General features: G+C 34.0%; 1 protein-coding gene across 2 annotated transcripts in view; it reads left to right on the top strand.

The window, feature by feature from the left end:
* The window catches only part of HCN1 (hyperpolarization activated cyclic nucleotide gated potassium channel 1), a 382,774-nt gene that overhangs the window by 195,652 nt on the left and 171,366 nt on the right, over positions 1 to 15,756 (top strand). For both annotated transcript variants that reach the window (XM_004608418.3, XM_055132368.1), the window contains exon 3: positions 8,367 to 8,528. In XM_004608418.3, the coding sequence (XP_004608475.2) occupies positions 8,367 to 8,528 (162 nt within the window). The remainder of the gene's footprint in view (positions 1 to 8,366; positions 8,529 to 15,756) is intronic.

The raw sequence follows: 15,756 nt of genomic DNA, 5'->3' as shown, positions 1-15,756 counted from the left end.
AAAAGCACATTTATGCTGGTCTTCTATGCTGAGGAAATGAACTAGTAACAAACTAGAATAATTTCACTCTTTGTGGCTCAAAATGCAGTTATAACTAACTTTGTGCTTACTGGAGCATGTAACATAAATCTCCTGAACCAGCAGTTACGAAAAAGGAAAAGAACAAGCAAATAATTGACACAAATGAGACTATAAATTATAGTAAAAATGATACTATTACTAACATTGTGATAAGTTCTAACATGAATTCTCCTATCCCCTCCAAAATTTGTTTTATGAAAATTATCCTTTGAAATTCATTCACAGGAGCAAAGTAGAATTTATAGATTTTGCAAATGTGAATATCAGATTTTTTTTCTCTTTCTACATACATAGATAAGTCTTTTTTTTTTTTTTTTGCTTTTTTGGGTCACACCCAGCGATGCTCAGGGGTCACTCTTGGCTCTACACTCAGGAATCACCCCTGGCCATGCTTAGGGGACCATATGGGATGCTGGGAATCGAATCCGGGTTGGCTGCGTGGAAGGCAAACACCCTACCCGCTGTGCTATTGCTCCAGCCCCCGATAGATAAGTCTTTTAATGTATCCATTTGTGATTTTTAATTTATTGTATAGGAAATAAAATGCTAACTATTCCTCATTTAAACAAATTTAAAGTTTCCATTTAAAATTTTCAAGACAAAATCTACTAAAAGTACTTGCAGAAAAATATGATTATATTTCATTAAATTAATACTTTAATGAAATTAACTGTGTGATAAACATCAAGTAGCCATCACACAGTATCACTGAAAATAAGGTTCAAATTTGTTTTACATGAATTTAGTACTTAAATATTTCAGCAGTAAAATAACTTTTTACGGTCTACATGTCAATACGTTTGATATTAACATTAATATAAAGTGGCCTTAAATTGTTTTTTTTAATTACTTTCAGATTTTTCGAGAGCACTAATCTACAGAACTTTTTTTTTTTAATTAGGGTCATTTTCAAGATTCATTTGTAATTTTTCCCCAGTGTGTAAGTTAGTTCCTAAAACAAATTAAACAGTTAGAGGTTATGTTTGCTCTTTGATTTTTTCTGGGACAGTACCCAATAAATAGATGTTCTATCATACCAAATAACTCTATGAATATTAAATTACATTTACATTTCTTTCTTTTTAAGTGCTTAAAATGTGGGTATTATCAGAACATCCAACCTATCATAAGATGTTTTTTCCCCAATTTATTCTTATCTTTTAACTTGAGTTAAAATACATAAGAAAAGTGAATAAAATTAATAGAGATTGTTGATGTCTATTAGATTCTAATCAGCCCTGAACAGTTTATGCAAATGCATTATTAGTTCAATAACCTTTGTGGGAGAAAAACATTTGCTAAACATCTACCCTGTACTTCCTTCCAGCCATTGTTCTTCCCACTTTTTTAGGTTTTGCTTTTATACATAATTTCCTTCAAAAATTTTTATTAAAATAATATTACAAAATTTATGATTTTAGTATTTCTGTAGTAATTCATATATTTCTTTTACTAGTCTAGTAATGCTAAGTGAATAGAAACATTTTCACAAAGAATATGTGTTATACTTTGTTTAGGTATATGGAATTGAAATCATGTATAAGAATCCTAATGAATAAAAATGGTTACTATACATTATATAGCAATAAAGTAATGAAACAAATTTATAGATTATCAATAAGAGTCAAGTTTCAAGTATAAGATGCATGATCAGCTCTTTGTAACTGAAATATCATAAGTTGTTACTTTTTATTCTGTTATTGTTTTTAATATATGTTTATTATTTAATACATAATGCAAATTTATATGTTTGATTTGGAGGCCACACCTATCTATGCTCAGGGTTTAGTCTTGGCTTGGTGCTCAGAAATCACTTTTGATGATGTTTTTGGAATGGCACGGCATTTTACAACAAGATTTATAAACTGCATTGGCTATATCCAAAACTAGTGCCTTAATCTCTGTATTTCTCAAGAACCATTTACTTATGAATTAAATTTATGAATTTATTAACACATGTATCATCAGCAGTAGTTTGTTTTTTTAAGTAATGGTTGAAAACTATTGCACTCTGTCCTATAACTATATTTCTGTAAGTATTTAGTTGTTAGTATTTTATAAGTACTGTTTAGTTTACTAAAGAGTCATCGCCTCTGTAGTTCCAAGGATAAGATATCCATGCCACTTCATAAAGAACATGCAAGTAGATGTATCTTTCTCCTTAAGTTTCCATTTTCCACTTAAGAAAATGAAAGAAGACTTTATCTACATGTTCTATTCCTATGTGAGGAAAAATGGGGAAGGACAGAGACACACAGTTGGAAATATTCTTTAGGGAAAAAATTTGGTACCAGATGAAAATTTGCTCCTATTACTGAAAGAACAACCACTTTACCTATTAGGGAAAACTACTTTCCTTTTTGTCTCAAAGGACTAGTAAGGACAGTTGTTTAAGAAACCAAATTGAGAAGGTCATAAAATGGGGAAATTAGATAAGTGCCTAGAAAATGAAGATCCTTTTTTTAAAAAAATTAAAATGTCTTTTAAAAGAACTGGAGATATAGTACAGAAGTTAAGGTACTTGCCTCAACTATGACCAACCCTAGTTTGATCGTTAGCATCAAGCCACTCCTCCAACTAACACAGGAGTGATCCTTGAGCACTTAGCCAGGAAAAAGCCCGAGTACCATGAAGTATAGTGCCAAAGCAGTGACAACAAAGTATTTCTAAGGGATTTAAATAGTTTATTGTTTCTAAGAATTTTGAGCAAAGCTAATATAAAAAAATTACTATGATGAGAAAAATAGTCAAGTAAGTATTATAGTTTGATAATTATTATATTTTGATATTGTTATTATTATAGTTTGATATCATTACATATTTAAGACCATAGCATTAGATATTTATTATTTGTCTGACTTATTTCATTTTGTATTTATTTATTTGTAATGTTTGTAAAGTTGTGTCCACTACAGATTGGGGAGAAATCTAACAGTTCCCAAATATTGAGGAACTCTGAACTGATTTAGGTCCCTAACTGAGAAAAATATTTTAATTAATATCAAAGAGTGGGCTGTCAAAAATTTGAATAATTTAAATATCTTTTTTTAGTAGAAAGAAAAATCCAATTAGGAAAGATTAAAGACCTATGTTTATTTGTACGTGTGGTGTAGGGGATCCATAGTTAATGGAATTCAAATATATGAAGGTATTGCCCTGAGGCCGGAAATGTGGATCAGTGGCATATGTTGCATGATTTGTCCCCTTGTGTTTAAGAAAATAAACACTGACAATAGGAATGTGTTTTCATTGAAAAGGAAAAACCTTCAACCTGAATCTGAGAAGAGGATGATGTAATGACATTTAGTAAAGAAAATCTATACTCTGTCACTTATCTACCCTATTTATTTATGAGATGGCATTTGAAATAGAGGAAATATCATCATTGAGAACCTATTGCTACCCTTCAAAAATTATAGTAGTCATAATTTACATTTTTTCCTTTGGTAATATTTAGTTGCTCAAATGTAGAAGGAGCTAGTTTGTTTAATTAGCTGATATTTTTCAAGGAAAAAAGAAATGAGAAAAAAAAGTTCTTGGTAAATAGTAGTGTGGTTGGTAGATACTGGAAGGTTATTTTCTAGAAATGAGGGAATTATGTGTGAAATAAAATGAACACAAGGATGAGGAATTTTCTTTTTTCCTGTACTTTCACAAATGACCATCTGAAAGTAGCAAATGGTAAATTGGGAAATGAGGGCACTTCCATCAAAACCTAAGGCTAATGCAGTATGAAGGAACTTAACAAATGGTTTGAGAAAGCTGCCAGATAATCTGAGTCTTTGGGGAGAGGGGAACGAAATGGCATAAATCTCCAGAAAAAAAAAAAAACAGAAAACAAAGGAGAATGGCAATGAGACTGAAGGTATGAGCGACTTAATGAGCATCTAGCAGGAGTTTTATAATAGATAGTGAGAGTTTAGGAAAAGAGTCTCCCTGCATTAGGGTCTGGAATTATGTAAAATTGATAAGTGGATTATTGAAGTGAGCTATTGATACAGATATATGATGAGGAGCCCAAGATGTTAAATTTTCTGATAGTTGCTAACTGGTCATTTGAATGAGATATTATATAGAGTAGAGGATTTTAAGGTTAATCCGGTAATTTTCATCATTGTCAGTGTTCAATGATGTGGTGAGTGTATAAGCCGTCTCTTACAGTATATAAAGCCTTCTACAATTTGTCCCATAAGAGGGATTAGTAGGATAACCTCATTCTTCTTCAAGGTGAGAATTGCAGAGAGTGCAATAGGATGCTTAATATACATATTGTACTATTGACTAGGACCAATACCTACTAAACTTTGCATATATGTTCTCTTTGAAAGTGCCTATAGATAAATGCTGTTTTCTTCTAGTCTGTGTAAATACAGCATAGAAACAATCCATCTAAAATATATAGCAAGTTATGCAGGTGCAGAATTATAAAGAGAGCCAAGCATTCTAATTTGCTACTATATCATAAAAAATAAGAATAGTCTCTTTTAATAGAATTATTTCAGGTCTTTTCATCTTCTTGATGTTACTTTGGTAATACTTTTGAAGGAATGTTGAAATCTTTGAGTTAATACAGGGGTCGTAGAAGCAGCCTTGCCTAAAAGTGATTGCCATCTGTTGAAGTAAGAGACCAATGACAACAACTGCATGCTATAAGTGTTTGAAATTATTCCTGAGAATCCTTGTTAGTTAAAATATAGCCGATTAAATTTTTTCTCATCCAATATCTTCATATTAGATCAAAAGACCTTGAATTCACCTTATTAAAAAAGAATGTGGAAGCACTTTGAGAGAACTTGTAGCTAATTTATGATGATTTGCTATAAAGTGCAGTTTGGGATTGATCTTTTAAAATCATGATGAGTTGTAGATTTCTCTTGGAAAAATTATACTAATAGTGAGAAATCTGTTAATATAGGGTAAGATTTTGGATTCTAGGTGAAATTTTCTTACTCAGTGACTTCTCTATTTCACAGATCAGCTAATTAACCTATGTAGATCCTAAGTACTAAAGACTGGTCATAATTCTAGAACTCTAGCACTACAGATCTGTAACAAGATCTTTTTTCTCATTAAACTTAAATGAAGAGCACAATGTTCTGTACTGAACAAGTGAAAAGGCACAGTGTCATACATTCACATATTTGTAGCCTGGGTTTTGCTGAAAATAAAATTGAACAATTGCTTTAAAGATAATTTTAATTCTGGGGCCAGAGTTAAATTATTTTAATTCTAGTCCAGCAGGAAAGGCTCTTGCCTTGCACATTAAGAACAAACTCAGGTTTGATCTCCAACACCTCATAATGGCCTCCAAGCTCACCAGGAATGATCTTGTGTGTAGAGCCAGGAGTAAGCATTGAGTACTGCAGGGTGTAGCCTCAACACCCCTAGTCCCACCAATTATTTTCATTCTTTTCCCTAAGACGTTACACATGCAAGAGAAATTCTCTATTGTTATGCTATATCCATGACCCTTAATTCTCTTCTTTTCACTTGAACCTGTAATGTAACACACACACAGACAGACACAAACACACACACAGGTGCACGTACACAAAAAACAACTATTTGTAAAGGGTTATTATGGCTTATTTTGTTATTATACATGGAACACTCAGATCAGGTTTGAAGTCAGTTTATTAAGGTATATAAAGATCTTTCTTTTTTTAACACCTTGGCTTAAAACAAAAGCAAATACTTCACATTCCCAAGCTAATACAAGCGTGTTTGTCTTTGTTAACTCTCTACAACTTTCTTCTTTGTTTTTAATACAATTTACTGAGTGTCAACTACAGTGCCAGTTTGTATGTATGTTTGTGTGAATACAGGTTAGCAAGGAGTATTGTGATAAGTGATTTTTGATGGGAACTTATTGCATAAGAGTATCCAACCCATAAATTAAAAAAACTGAAAATGTTTATCACTATTATTGACTGCTTGATCAATATATTGAGTAAATTACACATAGATTTAACGTTACAAGCTGCCCTTACACAATAAATTGTAATATGCATAATTAGATTAAAAGCTTCCTTCTTTGGTTAGCATTTCCATGTATAGAAGTATGTGGTTCATAAGGAAGTAGTCTCGTTACATATTTTTAGTCAGCAAGCTTCTAACAGGGTCATCAGTAATGCCAGAAACCAGCTACAAGTGAGGATTATACCACCAGATTGTGTTGCATATAGGAGTTCAAAGAATAATTAGTTTGGGCCCAGATATGGCATACATTCTGTATGCTCAAATGTAATACTGCTTACATTATGATGTTCCCCTTATAATGATTTCAATCAGTCTCTGATATTAATCTATGACAAAATGGTCAAATTGCTAAAGTAAGGTTACTCGTGAACATTTCATGTTAAAGATCAAAAAGAGAGACTGAGAGACTGTCCCTGAAATTATCTTAGCACCCGTTCTATAACAGGGTTATATATTTCTAACACAAGAAGAATCTGAGGGACTCCAATCTTACTTTTCAAGGACTGGAGATTCACATATCTCTAACATAAGAGTGTTAAGGGACCCCATTATTACTTTTCAAAGATTGTATTGTGTTGGGCTCATGGATGTGGCTCGAGGATTGTAGACCCCAAGACCACTGAGAAGCCCTTTCCCAAAAAAAAACGTGTAGTGCAGTAAAATATTCTAAAGAAGTGTGAAATTATTTTTTTTAATTGTATTGAATTACCATGAGACAGTTGCAAGCTTCCATGTTTGGGTTACAATCTCACAATGATCAAACACCCATCCCTCCACTAGTGCACATTCCCCACCACCAATATCCCCTGTATACTCCCCCTTTCCCACCCTCCCTTTGGCTCCACGGCAGACAATATTCTCCATACTCTCTCTCTACTTTTGGGCATCATGGCTTGCAACACAGACACTGAGAGGTGATCATGTTTGGTCCATTATCTACTTTCAATACACAGCTCCCAGCCCGACTGATTCCTCCAGCCATCATTTTCTTAGTGATCCCTTCTCTATTCCATCTCCCTTCTCCCCTCCACTCATGAAGAAGTCTTCCAGCTATGGGGCAATCCTCCTGGCCCTTGTATCTACTGTCCTTGGGTGTCAGCCTCATGTGATGTTATTCTATACTCCACAAATGAGTGCAGTCCTTCTATATCTGTCCCTCTCTTTCTGACTCATTTCACGATACTCTCCATGTCTATCCATTTATAAGCAAATTTCATGAAGAAGTGTGAAATTATTCAGTTAAAATATAAAATGGGTAAACATTTTGTTGCACAGAGAATTTCTCGACACATGGTCACTGTCACTGTCATCCCATTGCTCATCGATTTGTTCGAGCGGGCACCAGTAACATCTCTCATTGAGAGACTTATTGTTACTGTTTTTGGTGACCTTATTAATTTACAAATAGTCTATACCTATGGTGAATTATGAAAAATTTTATTATAAACATATTAGGTAATGAGTTTATGTACTTTTACATAGCAAAAAAATTTCATCTATATGTAGGCATGTTCCCAAGTAGATTTTGATATTCTAGAGTAGGTGAAATAGGAGCAGAAACCTATTAATGTGGATGAGCAATATAACACAGGAATTACAAAAGCATATTTTTCCAAACTAATTTGACATGCCCCTCCCCGTTTCCAAAAAAGGAAAAAGAGAGGACCTGAGAAGAGAGGAAAAGGGAGGGGAGGAATGGAAAGGGAGGGGAGAAGTCAGAGGGGAGGGGAAGAGAGGAGAAAAAATCCCTTGCATCCCCAAGGAAATCTACCATCTGTAAGCAAACAAAGTGTCCTCCATCTCAGCCTATTGCCATCACCACAACATCCTCAGGCCATGACAGCCACTTGAGTAAATACCGCATTTAAGGAAGGATTTAGGCTCTGATTCTATTTCTTGTCAAGACTGGATAACTGGGGATTCCTGTAAGTTTCCACTTCTGAAATCCTGAATATGTTGATTTGTCATGATTCTTACACTTTCTGAGATGAGAGTCTACTATATTGGATTTTGTCAGAACACAATAAGAAAGGTTCACAAGGGTTAGGATCAAAAGAGAGGGGTCAGTTTGGGCTCTTGCCTGGCACCTTGGTAACAGACTCAGTTGTTTATAACACTCAGAAAGTGGACTGAGTACTTAATAGAGCAGCATCATTTAAAGGTTAAAAATATAAAATTTCTGGGTTTTTTTCTACTTGTAAAAGTTCTATTTTTGTCTATATGATTGTTATAATGTCAGCTGCTATGGTTATAGGTGTTATGAAAAAAAACTTTTATAAAAATTGATTTTATATTTTGGTTAACAGATTTTCCACATGACGTATGATCTTGCCAGTGCAGTGGTGAGAATTTTTAACCTCATTGGCATGATGCTGCTCCTGTGTCACTGGGATGGCTGTCTTCAGTTCTTAGTGCCACTGCTGCAGGATTTCCCACCAGACTGCTGGGTCTCTCTGAATGAAATGGTTGTAAGTAATTTGTATTACTTCACAATGTGCATTTCCAATGGTCTGTCAAAAGCATCTTAAGTGTTTGTGTTAGAATGATCTAATTTCTCCTCTATAAATATTTAGAGAAAACTTATTTTAGCTTTCATGGATATAAAATCAGATGTTTTGTTTCTTTCTTGTAACTAAATTTCATTTACATGAGATGCTTCTGGGAATGTATATGTTCTAACATCTGTTTTTAGATACACTACTCTTTATGTCCTGAAAATTTTTTTCCAAGGTGTGTCTGCAAAATCACATGCACAAGTAACCAAAGTATACATTGCATAAAATAAATTCTTTCAATTTTTAATAAGATATTCACTATTATTAAAGCATGAAATTCTAAGCACTGTTGAAACATGCAGTGCATACATGTGCTTAATATAAATTCAAATGAGACTTAAGTGGGATATATGATGTGATGTGTGATCTATAAATATTTTTTCATGTTACCAACATATTTTCTTTTCTTTTTTTTTAAAATTTATTTATTGTATTATTGTGAGAGCAGTTACAAAGCTTTCAGGTTTAAGTCTCAGTCATACAATGATGAAATACCCCGTCCCTTCACCAGTGCACATTTTCCACCACCAAAAACCACAGTCTACCCCCCATCCCTACTTGTGTGGCAGATGATTTCCACATTACTTTCTATTTTGATTAAATTTGATATTTTGACACCAGACCCACCATTGTTATTTGAGATTTTTCCTCAACACTTAGATCTGCAGAAAATTCAACATTAGACACTTTGTTTTCTATTGCTGATTATGAATAGCGTATGATGTCGTGTGGCCGAAGTAGCAGCCGCATGATTTTGGAATTCTGGAATTTTAATAATTAAATCTGGAAGGATTTCTGCCCAAAGCCGCTGGGTTCCGAAATTTGTTTCTGAGTCTCTGGGATCATCCATTAAGTAACTTGATGAGGAGCCAAAGAGGACATTCATGGGTGGCCACTTGGGATCTCTTTGGGGTGGGGGAGGAAAGGGCTGGCTCCGCCCCCATCCCCTGAGGCCCCACATGCCTCATCACTGTGGGCCCAAACCTGTCTGTCCATTGGCCTCTGGAAGATGGTGGCCCCCAAGCCGCCAGGGAGATAAGACTGTGGATCGCCACCTTTTCCCACCTGGGGTGGCCCAGTGCTGAAAACCTAATGCAGAATCTGGACGCATTTCTGTCCAAAGCCACTGGGTTCTGAGATTTGTTTTTGAGTCTCTGGGATCATAGCCATTAAGCAACTTGATCAGGAGCCAGAGAGCTAAATATTTTTTTAAACTCCATGAAATATAAATTTAAGTACAAAGTTAAGTTATCCATATGTAGTTTTTATGGCAAATGTTTGTTCTGCATAGTATAAGGCACACACAAATAGTGAAATAGCAGTGACTGTTTGAATATGTATCTGTTCCTTTTATATAAGTTTTCCTAATTCCTTCATGCATTATATAAAATTATATTTAATATATTTTTATTTTGTTCATTACATTATCTTCTTTTGTGTTTTTAAGCAGTAAATTTTATGAGACTTTAACAAAGTTTAGCATTGCCATATATCAAATATTGTATCCTTTTCCATATTTCCCCATACTTCTCCATACCCTTCCCCATACAACAAGATATTATTATTAGGTCTTTGACTTATTATTATTTTAGAAGTTACATGAACACGTATATTTTTCTTCTGATACCCTTAACTCTGAAGGAAAGAGGAGTTCATATGTGAATAAATATGGTACTTTATGTTTTTTATTTTTATCTTGACTATGTATTTGCTCTCTTATTCCCATCTTTTCTTCCTTTATTTCTTAAACTTTCTAGAAGAGCTGACATTCACTGGAATCTCTACCTTATTTCATTCACATCTGCTTAAATGTCCTTGACTATGAGAAGCCTCCCTCATCACTCTATCTCCAATGGTCTCCCGCTGATTTGTTTTATTTTAATGTAAATTTTAAGCACACACAGACATTTGTTATTTACATTTTTCCTGTGTCCCTCTCACCATATATTTTAAGTTTCACTGGCTCAGAGAATTTTTTGTTTGTCTTGCACTCTGTTTTTACTGCTCAGAACAGTACTTGACATAGCAATTTATTATGTTAGTCATTCATTATCAAAAGCTTGTTTGAGAAATATTATCTATGGAACTTTCTGTAGCTACAAACCAAAGCAGAAGATTTCTGTCAACCAACTTTTCAACTCTCTGAAGTCTTCCTGTATATGTTTATCACTTTTACTATCACGAAAGAAACAAAACAAAGATAGCATTAAGACAATTGTGGAGATGGTTGGTGGCAGAGAAGCGATGGTAATGGTTCTATAATCTTGCTACTGAGTGTCTGGTGGAAAAATAATAGCTCTGCTACCAAAATATGATTATTTCAACAATGGCACAATATGAAATTCAAGGTTGCAATCACTATTTTAAACTTTACTTAGGTAACTTTAAGAAAAATAGTTACTGTCTTTCTTAAATTTGTTATTCAGATTTAAACTGATACAGGTAAATTTTAATATTTTGTGCACACATTTTTATTAAATTTGAAATTTTTAACAATTTACAATTTGCTATTGGGATTTTTCTTTTTTTGACCCTAGGTTTCCTAATAAAATTGTTTTTTACTGTCTTCTACATTTATTTAAAATTATTATATGCTTAATTCTAAACAGAAGCAGTTAATCCATGTTAGCTTTAAGGAAACTTTCATTACATAGAAGTATTGTTATTTTATACTCTGAATGCTAATGATATATATGGGATGACAGCTGTGAGTTCAAGTGTGCAACATGTTCGGTGGCCAAGAACTGCCTCCCCAGCAGAGAATCAAAGAGACCACGGATACGTGGTCAAAGTCACTGTCATCCCGTTGCTCATGGATTTGTTCGAGAGAGCACCAGTAACGTCTCTCATTGAGAGACTTACTGTTACTGTTTTAATTCCAGAGCTGAATAGCCTTTATATAAAAGCTGACAGGTGGTGGAAGTACAGGACTTCACATAGTATGATTTATCATTTACAGACGTAAAGTGTTTTAATAGAGGTAATTCTCTTTGGGGATTAGCTCAAGGAGACATTCTGTCTCCCAGGGACATTATAGACTGCTTTCCCCCCACTTGCTGCTAAGACATATTATACAGTTGAGTTCACTTCTTATTAATAGCACTGTAGCACTGTTGCCCTGTTGTTCATCAATTTGCTCATCGGGCACCAGTTACGTCTCCATCGTGAAACTTGTTACTGTTTTTGGTATATCGAATACATCACGGGAGCTTGCCAGACTCTGCTGTGCAGGCAGGGCTCTCCAAGATGGACGGAAAAATTGAACCTGGGTTGACCACGTGCAAGGCAAACACCCTACCCGCTGTCTTATCTCTTCAGTCCTTATTAATATTTTTGGTTATTTGGATAAACACAGTAAAGATCTATATCTATATCTAATTCTAAAACTTAAGATCTCTGGGCTCTGGGAAAGGCAGTGCAGCTGGACTTCTACTGTAAATCCCAGACTAGGTAATCAGGTCAGTTTAGCCTTTCCTACCCCATGGTGTCCTGTCTCTAAGTCATCAGGGATTGTGTCAAGACTGTGCTTTATGCTTTCCAGACTGTCCTGTTTAGAGGCCGTGTAGCTTTGCTGCTTTCTCTGGGTCCATCCAGAGGGCCCTCAGGGGGACCCAGCTTTTTGAGGTGTTAGGAACTATGATGACTGAAGCCTGAGTCAAGTAATTATGACCAATGCCCAGGAGAAAGTACATATCAGAGTCGATTAACTCTCAAATATTAGGAGCATAACGTTAATGGTCTTTCTGTGTTTAAGCAAAAACATTGCTCTATAGTAAAATATAAAGAGGTTAAAAGGGAAGGAGAAAAGCAAGTAATTCTCTACAGATACAAAATCCAGAGTCATCAGAAGGTTTGGTTTAATAAGTAACCAAGCCTAATTTGGGGAATCTAGTAGCTAATAATGAGAGGTAACTCACAAAGAAAAGGTTAAAGATAAATTCATGGGATTAGGGGTGCTCATAAGAGTACTTTAAGTTTCTTTGGGGGGAGGAAAAGAGGCAATTCACTGATGATATCTAAAACACTTTGGGTTAATATCCAACAGTCAACCATAAAAATAAATGTTTCTTTCCAGAAAGAATCTCTATTGAGTGATTTCCTCTTTCAGAATGTATTTTCTATAATAAAGCTAAAGAGTTCTACAAAACAGCCCATCACAACAAAACAAAATGTATCTATATTCGGAGAGTTAAAAGAAAATAAAACTGATAATTCATTGTAAAAAAGGACATCCAGAATTTATGTATTATGTTTATTATTGAACCTAAGTTCAATCATTCTTGAAGTATGCTAATGTTTTTAGTTCTCACAAAAATAGAATGAGATAATATTACATTATGTTTTGTGATTCAAAACATTGAAATATTTATAATCTAAATGAATCTACTATTTTGTAGAATAATAGTAATAGTATTAGAATTTATATTTGGGTGAATCCATAATTTCTATTCTCAACCACATTAGAGTGTCTTTTGTGGCATATAAATTATAAAGAACACTTGAAACTGTCACTACAAAAAAATAATTTATATTTACATCATAGCAGTTGGAATGAAAAGAACTCAAGAATCAACATTTGAGCCCTGACACATAGAAAAGATAAAACTGAAATAAGGTATAGTTATAGAAAAACAAAATCAAATTTGAAAGACAAAATTTTGAAGTCAAACCAGGTTAACTACAAGAAAACATGGTACTAGTTATCCTTAAGTATAGACTTACAAGTTTTGTTACAATGACAGTAAAATAAATCATTTATGATAAAGAGATTAGAGTGTTTCGTGAATCCCTTATTTTTCATATCTTACTTTCTTTAAAAAAATTTTAATATGTCATCGTGAGAAAGAGTTACAAAGCTGTTCATGATCAGATTTCAGTCATATAGTAATCCAACACCCATCCCTCCAACTATATCTATTTCCCACCAACAATGACCCTAGTTTTCCTCCCATCACTCCCCTTTCCCTAGCCTGCCTTATTACTCTATGGCAGGCGTTTTCCTTTACTCTCTGCTTACCTCCTCCCGTCCCTCCCTCCCTCTCTCCTCTCTCTCTCTGTCTCTCTCTCTCTCTCCCTCCCTCCCTTTCTCCCTAGCTCCTTCCCTCCCTCCCTCTCTCCCTCTCTTCCTTCCTCTCTCACCCCCACTCTCACTCTCTCTTTCCTTTTGAGCATTATGGTTTACAATACAGATACTGTATTTTTTGTTTGTTTCTTTACCTGTTTTCAGCATCCAGTACTTATCCAGAGTGATCATTTCCAAATGATCTTTGTGTGACAAAGATAGTTGGAAATATCTTGCATTCTAAAATGCTTAATATTATTTAAATGTTCTTTTATTTTCAGTTTTTATTCAGACACCATAATTCATAAATCATGTTTATAAATGTTTATAAATCTTCTTGCATGCAAAGTTCCAACATCACACCAATGACCACATCAGTGTCCCCCCACATGTATCTAAGAATCCCCCATCCTCCACCCTCTTGGTAAAATTAATTCTTTAGGTTCACTCTCAAGTGTTGCTTCTGGCCATTCATTATTTCTCTACTATACTTCTTTATGTTTCCCAGAAAGTAGAGATCGTTCCCTATTTTCTAATTCACCTTATCCATATTTGCATTTATCTATATAATCCTTCTTACCCAAATTTGCATTTATCTATATAATCCTTCTTATCCAAATTTGCATATATAGCCACATTTGAATTTTACTAAAACATATTTGAATTTATATATGCATATTTTATCTCTGTCATTGGTTAATTAGATATATAAGTGCTATAATGAAAAATTCTGAGTAAATGTTATAGCTGTATATAAATATATTTGTTATTTGTTAATTTCTATGTTTATTCTTATGCTAGCTATTTTTAGCTTATCTTAGTTTTACTTATTCTTAGTTTTCTTAGTTTCTTGGTATTCTTAGTATTCTTAGTTTTCTTATTTTCTTTGTATTCTTAATATTTTTATAGTGATATATTCATTTCATTTATTCTTAGTTTTATTTATTCTTAATTTTATTCATAGAAGAAGGTTCACGTTCTCTTGTCTCATATCTTTGCAATATATAAATTCCTCACTATAGAGCGTTTAATTTTATTACATCATTATTATTTGGCTTAAAAATTGTCATTTGAAAAAAAGAAAAATCAATGTATGTATCCTTTTGTCCCAATTTACCCTCCCTCCTTATCCTTTTCATCCTGGTAACCACTAATTACTCTAATAGCCCAAAGATTTCTTGTTCATTTTTCATTAATATGTTTTATCTACATATAAAATAAAAGTGAAATCATACAGAAAAATATATTATTTATAATGGACTGTTTTTTTACAGTGCTACAGTGAGTGACTTTATTTTGTTATACTTTTATTTTATTTATTTTTTAATAATTTATTTTTTAATTGGTGAGTCACAGTGAGGGTACAATTACAGATTCACACATTTTCGTGCTTGCTTTTCCCTCATGCAATGTTCAAGTGCCCATCCCTCCACCAGTGTCCATTCTCCACCACTTATGAACCCAGTATCCCTCCCACCCCCCTATCCCATCCCCCCCACTCCTCTCCACCTCTGTGGCAGAGCATTCCAATTTGTTCTCTCTCTCTCTCCTTTTGGGTGTTGTGGTTTGCAATAGGGGTATTGAGTGGCCATCATGTTCAATCTCTAGTCTACTTTCAGCGTGCATCTCCCTCCCCGCTCGGGATTTCCTATCACATTTTACTTGGTGCTCCCTTCTCTATCTGGGATGACTTTCCCCCAGAGTGTGAGGCTAGCTTCCAAGCCATGGAGACAACCTTCTGGTATTATATAATACTATTCTTGGGTATTAGTCTCCTACTCTGCCTACAATGGATTGTTTTAAATCAACATTGTAACCAATGTAAAATGAAGCATAAAAAGAAATATATTTCTTCATTTCTGTTTCATTTAAGAATATTTATGTTTCCTTTCCATATGATTTCCATAAGAGATGCTTGAATTTATCTCTTAATGAAATGCTGTGTTTTTCCAGTAATTGGTATCTTTAAGTTCATTTTAAAACTCTTGTCATACCCATGATATTTCAAAAACATTTTTGTTTGTTTTTGCGGCCAAACCTGATGGTGATCAGGGCTCATTTCTAGATCTGCACTCAGGG

This window comes from Sorex araneus, chromosome 1, assembly GCF_027595985.1.
Source record: "Sorex araneus isolate mSorAra2 chromosome 1, mSorAra2.pri, whole genome shotgun sequence".
Lineage (NCBI taxonomy): Eukaryota > Metazoa > Chordata > Mammalia > Eulipotyphla > Soricidae > Sorex > Sorex araneus.
Note: the sequence above shows the minus strand (reverse complement) of the source record. Positions and strands in the feature narration are given on the sequence as shown.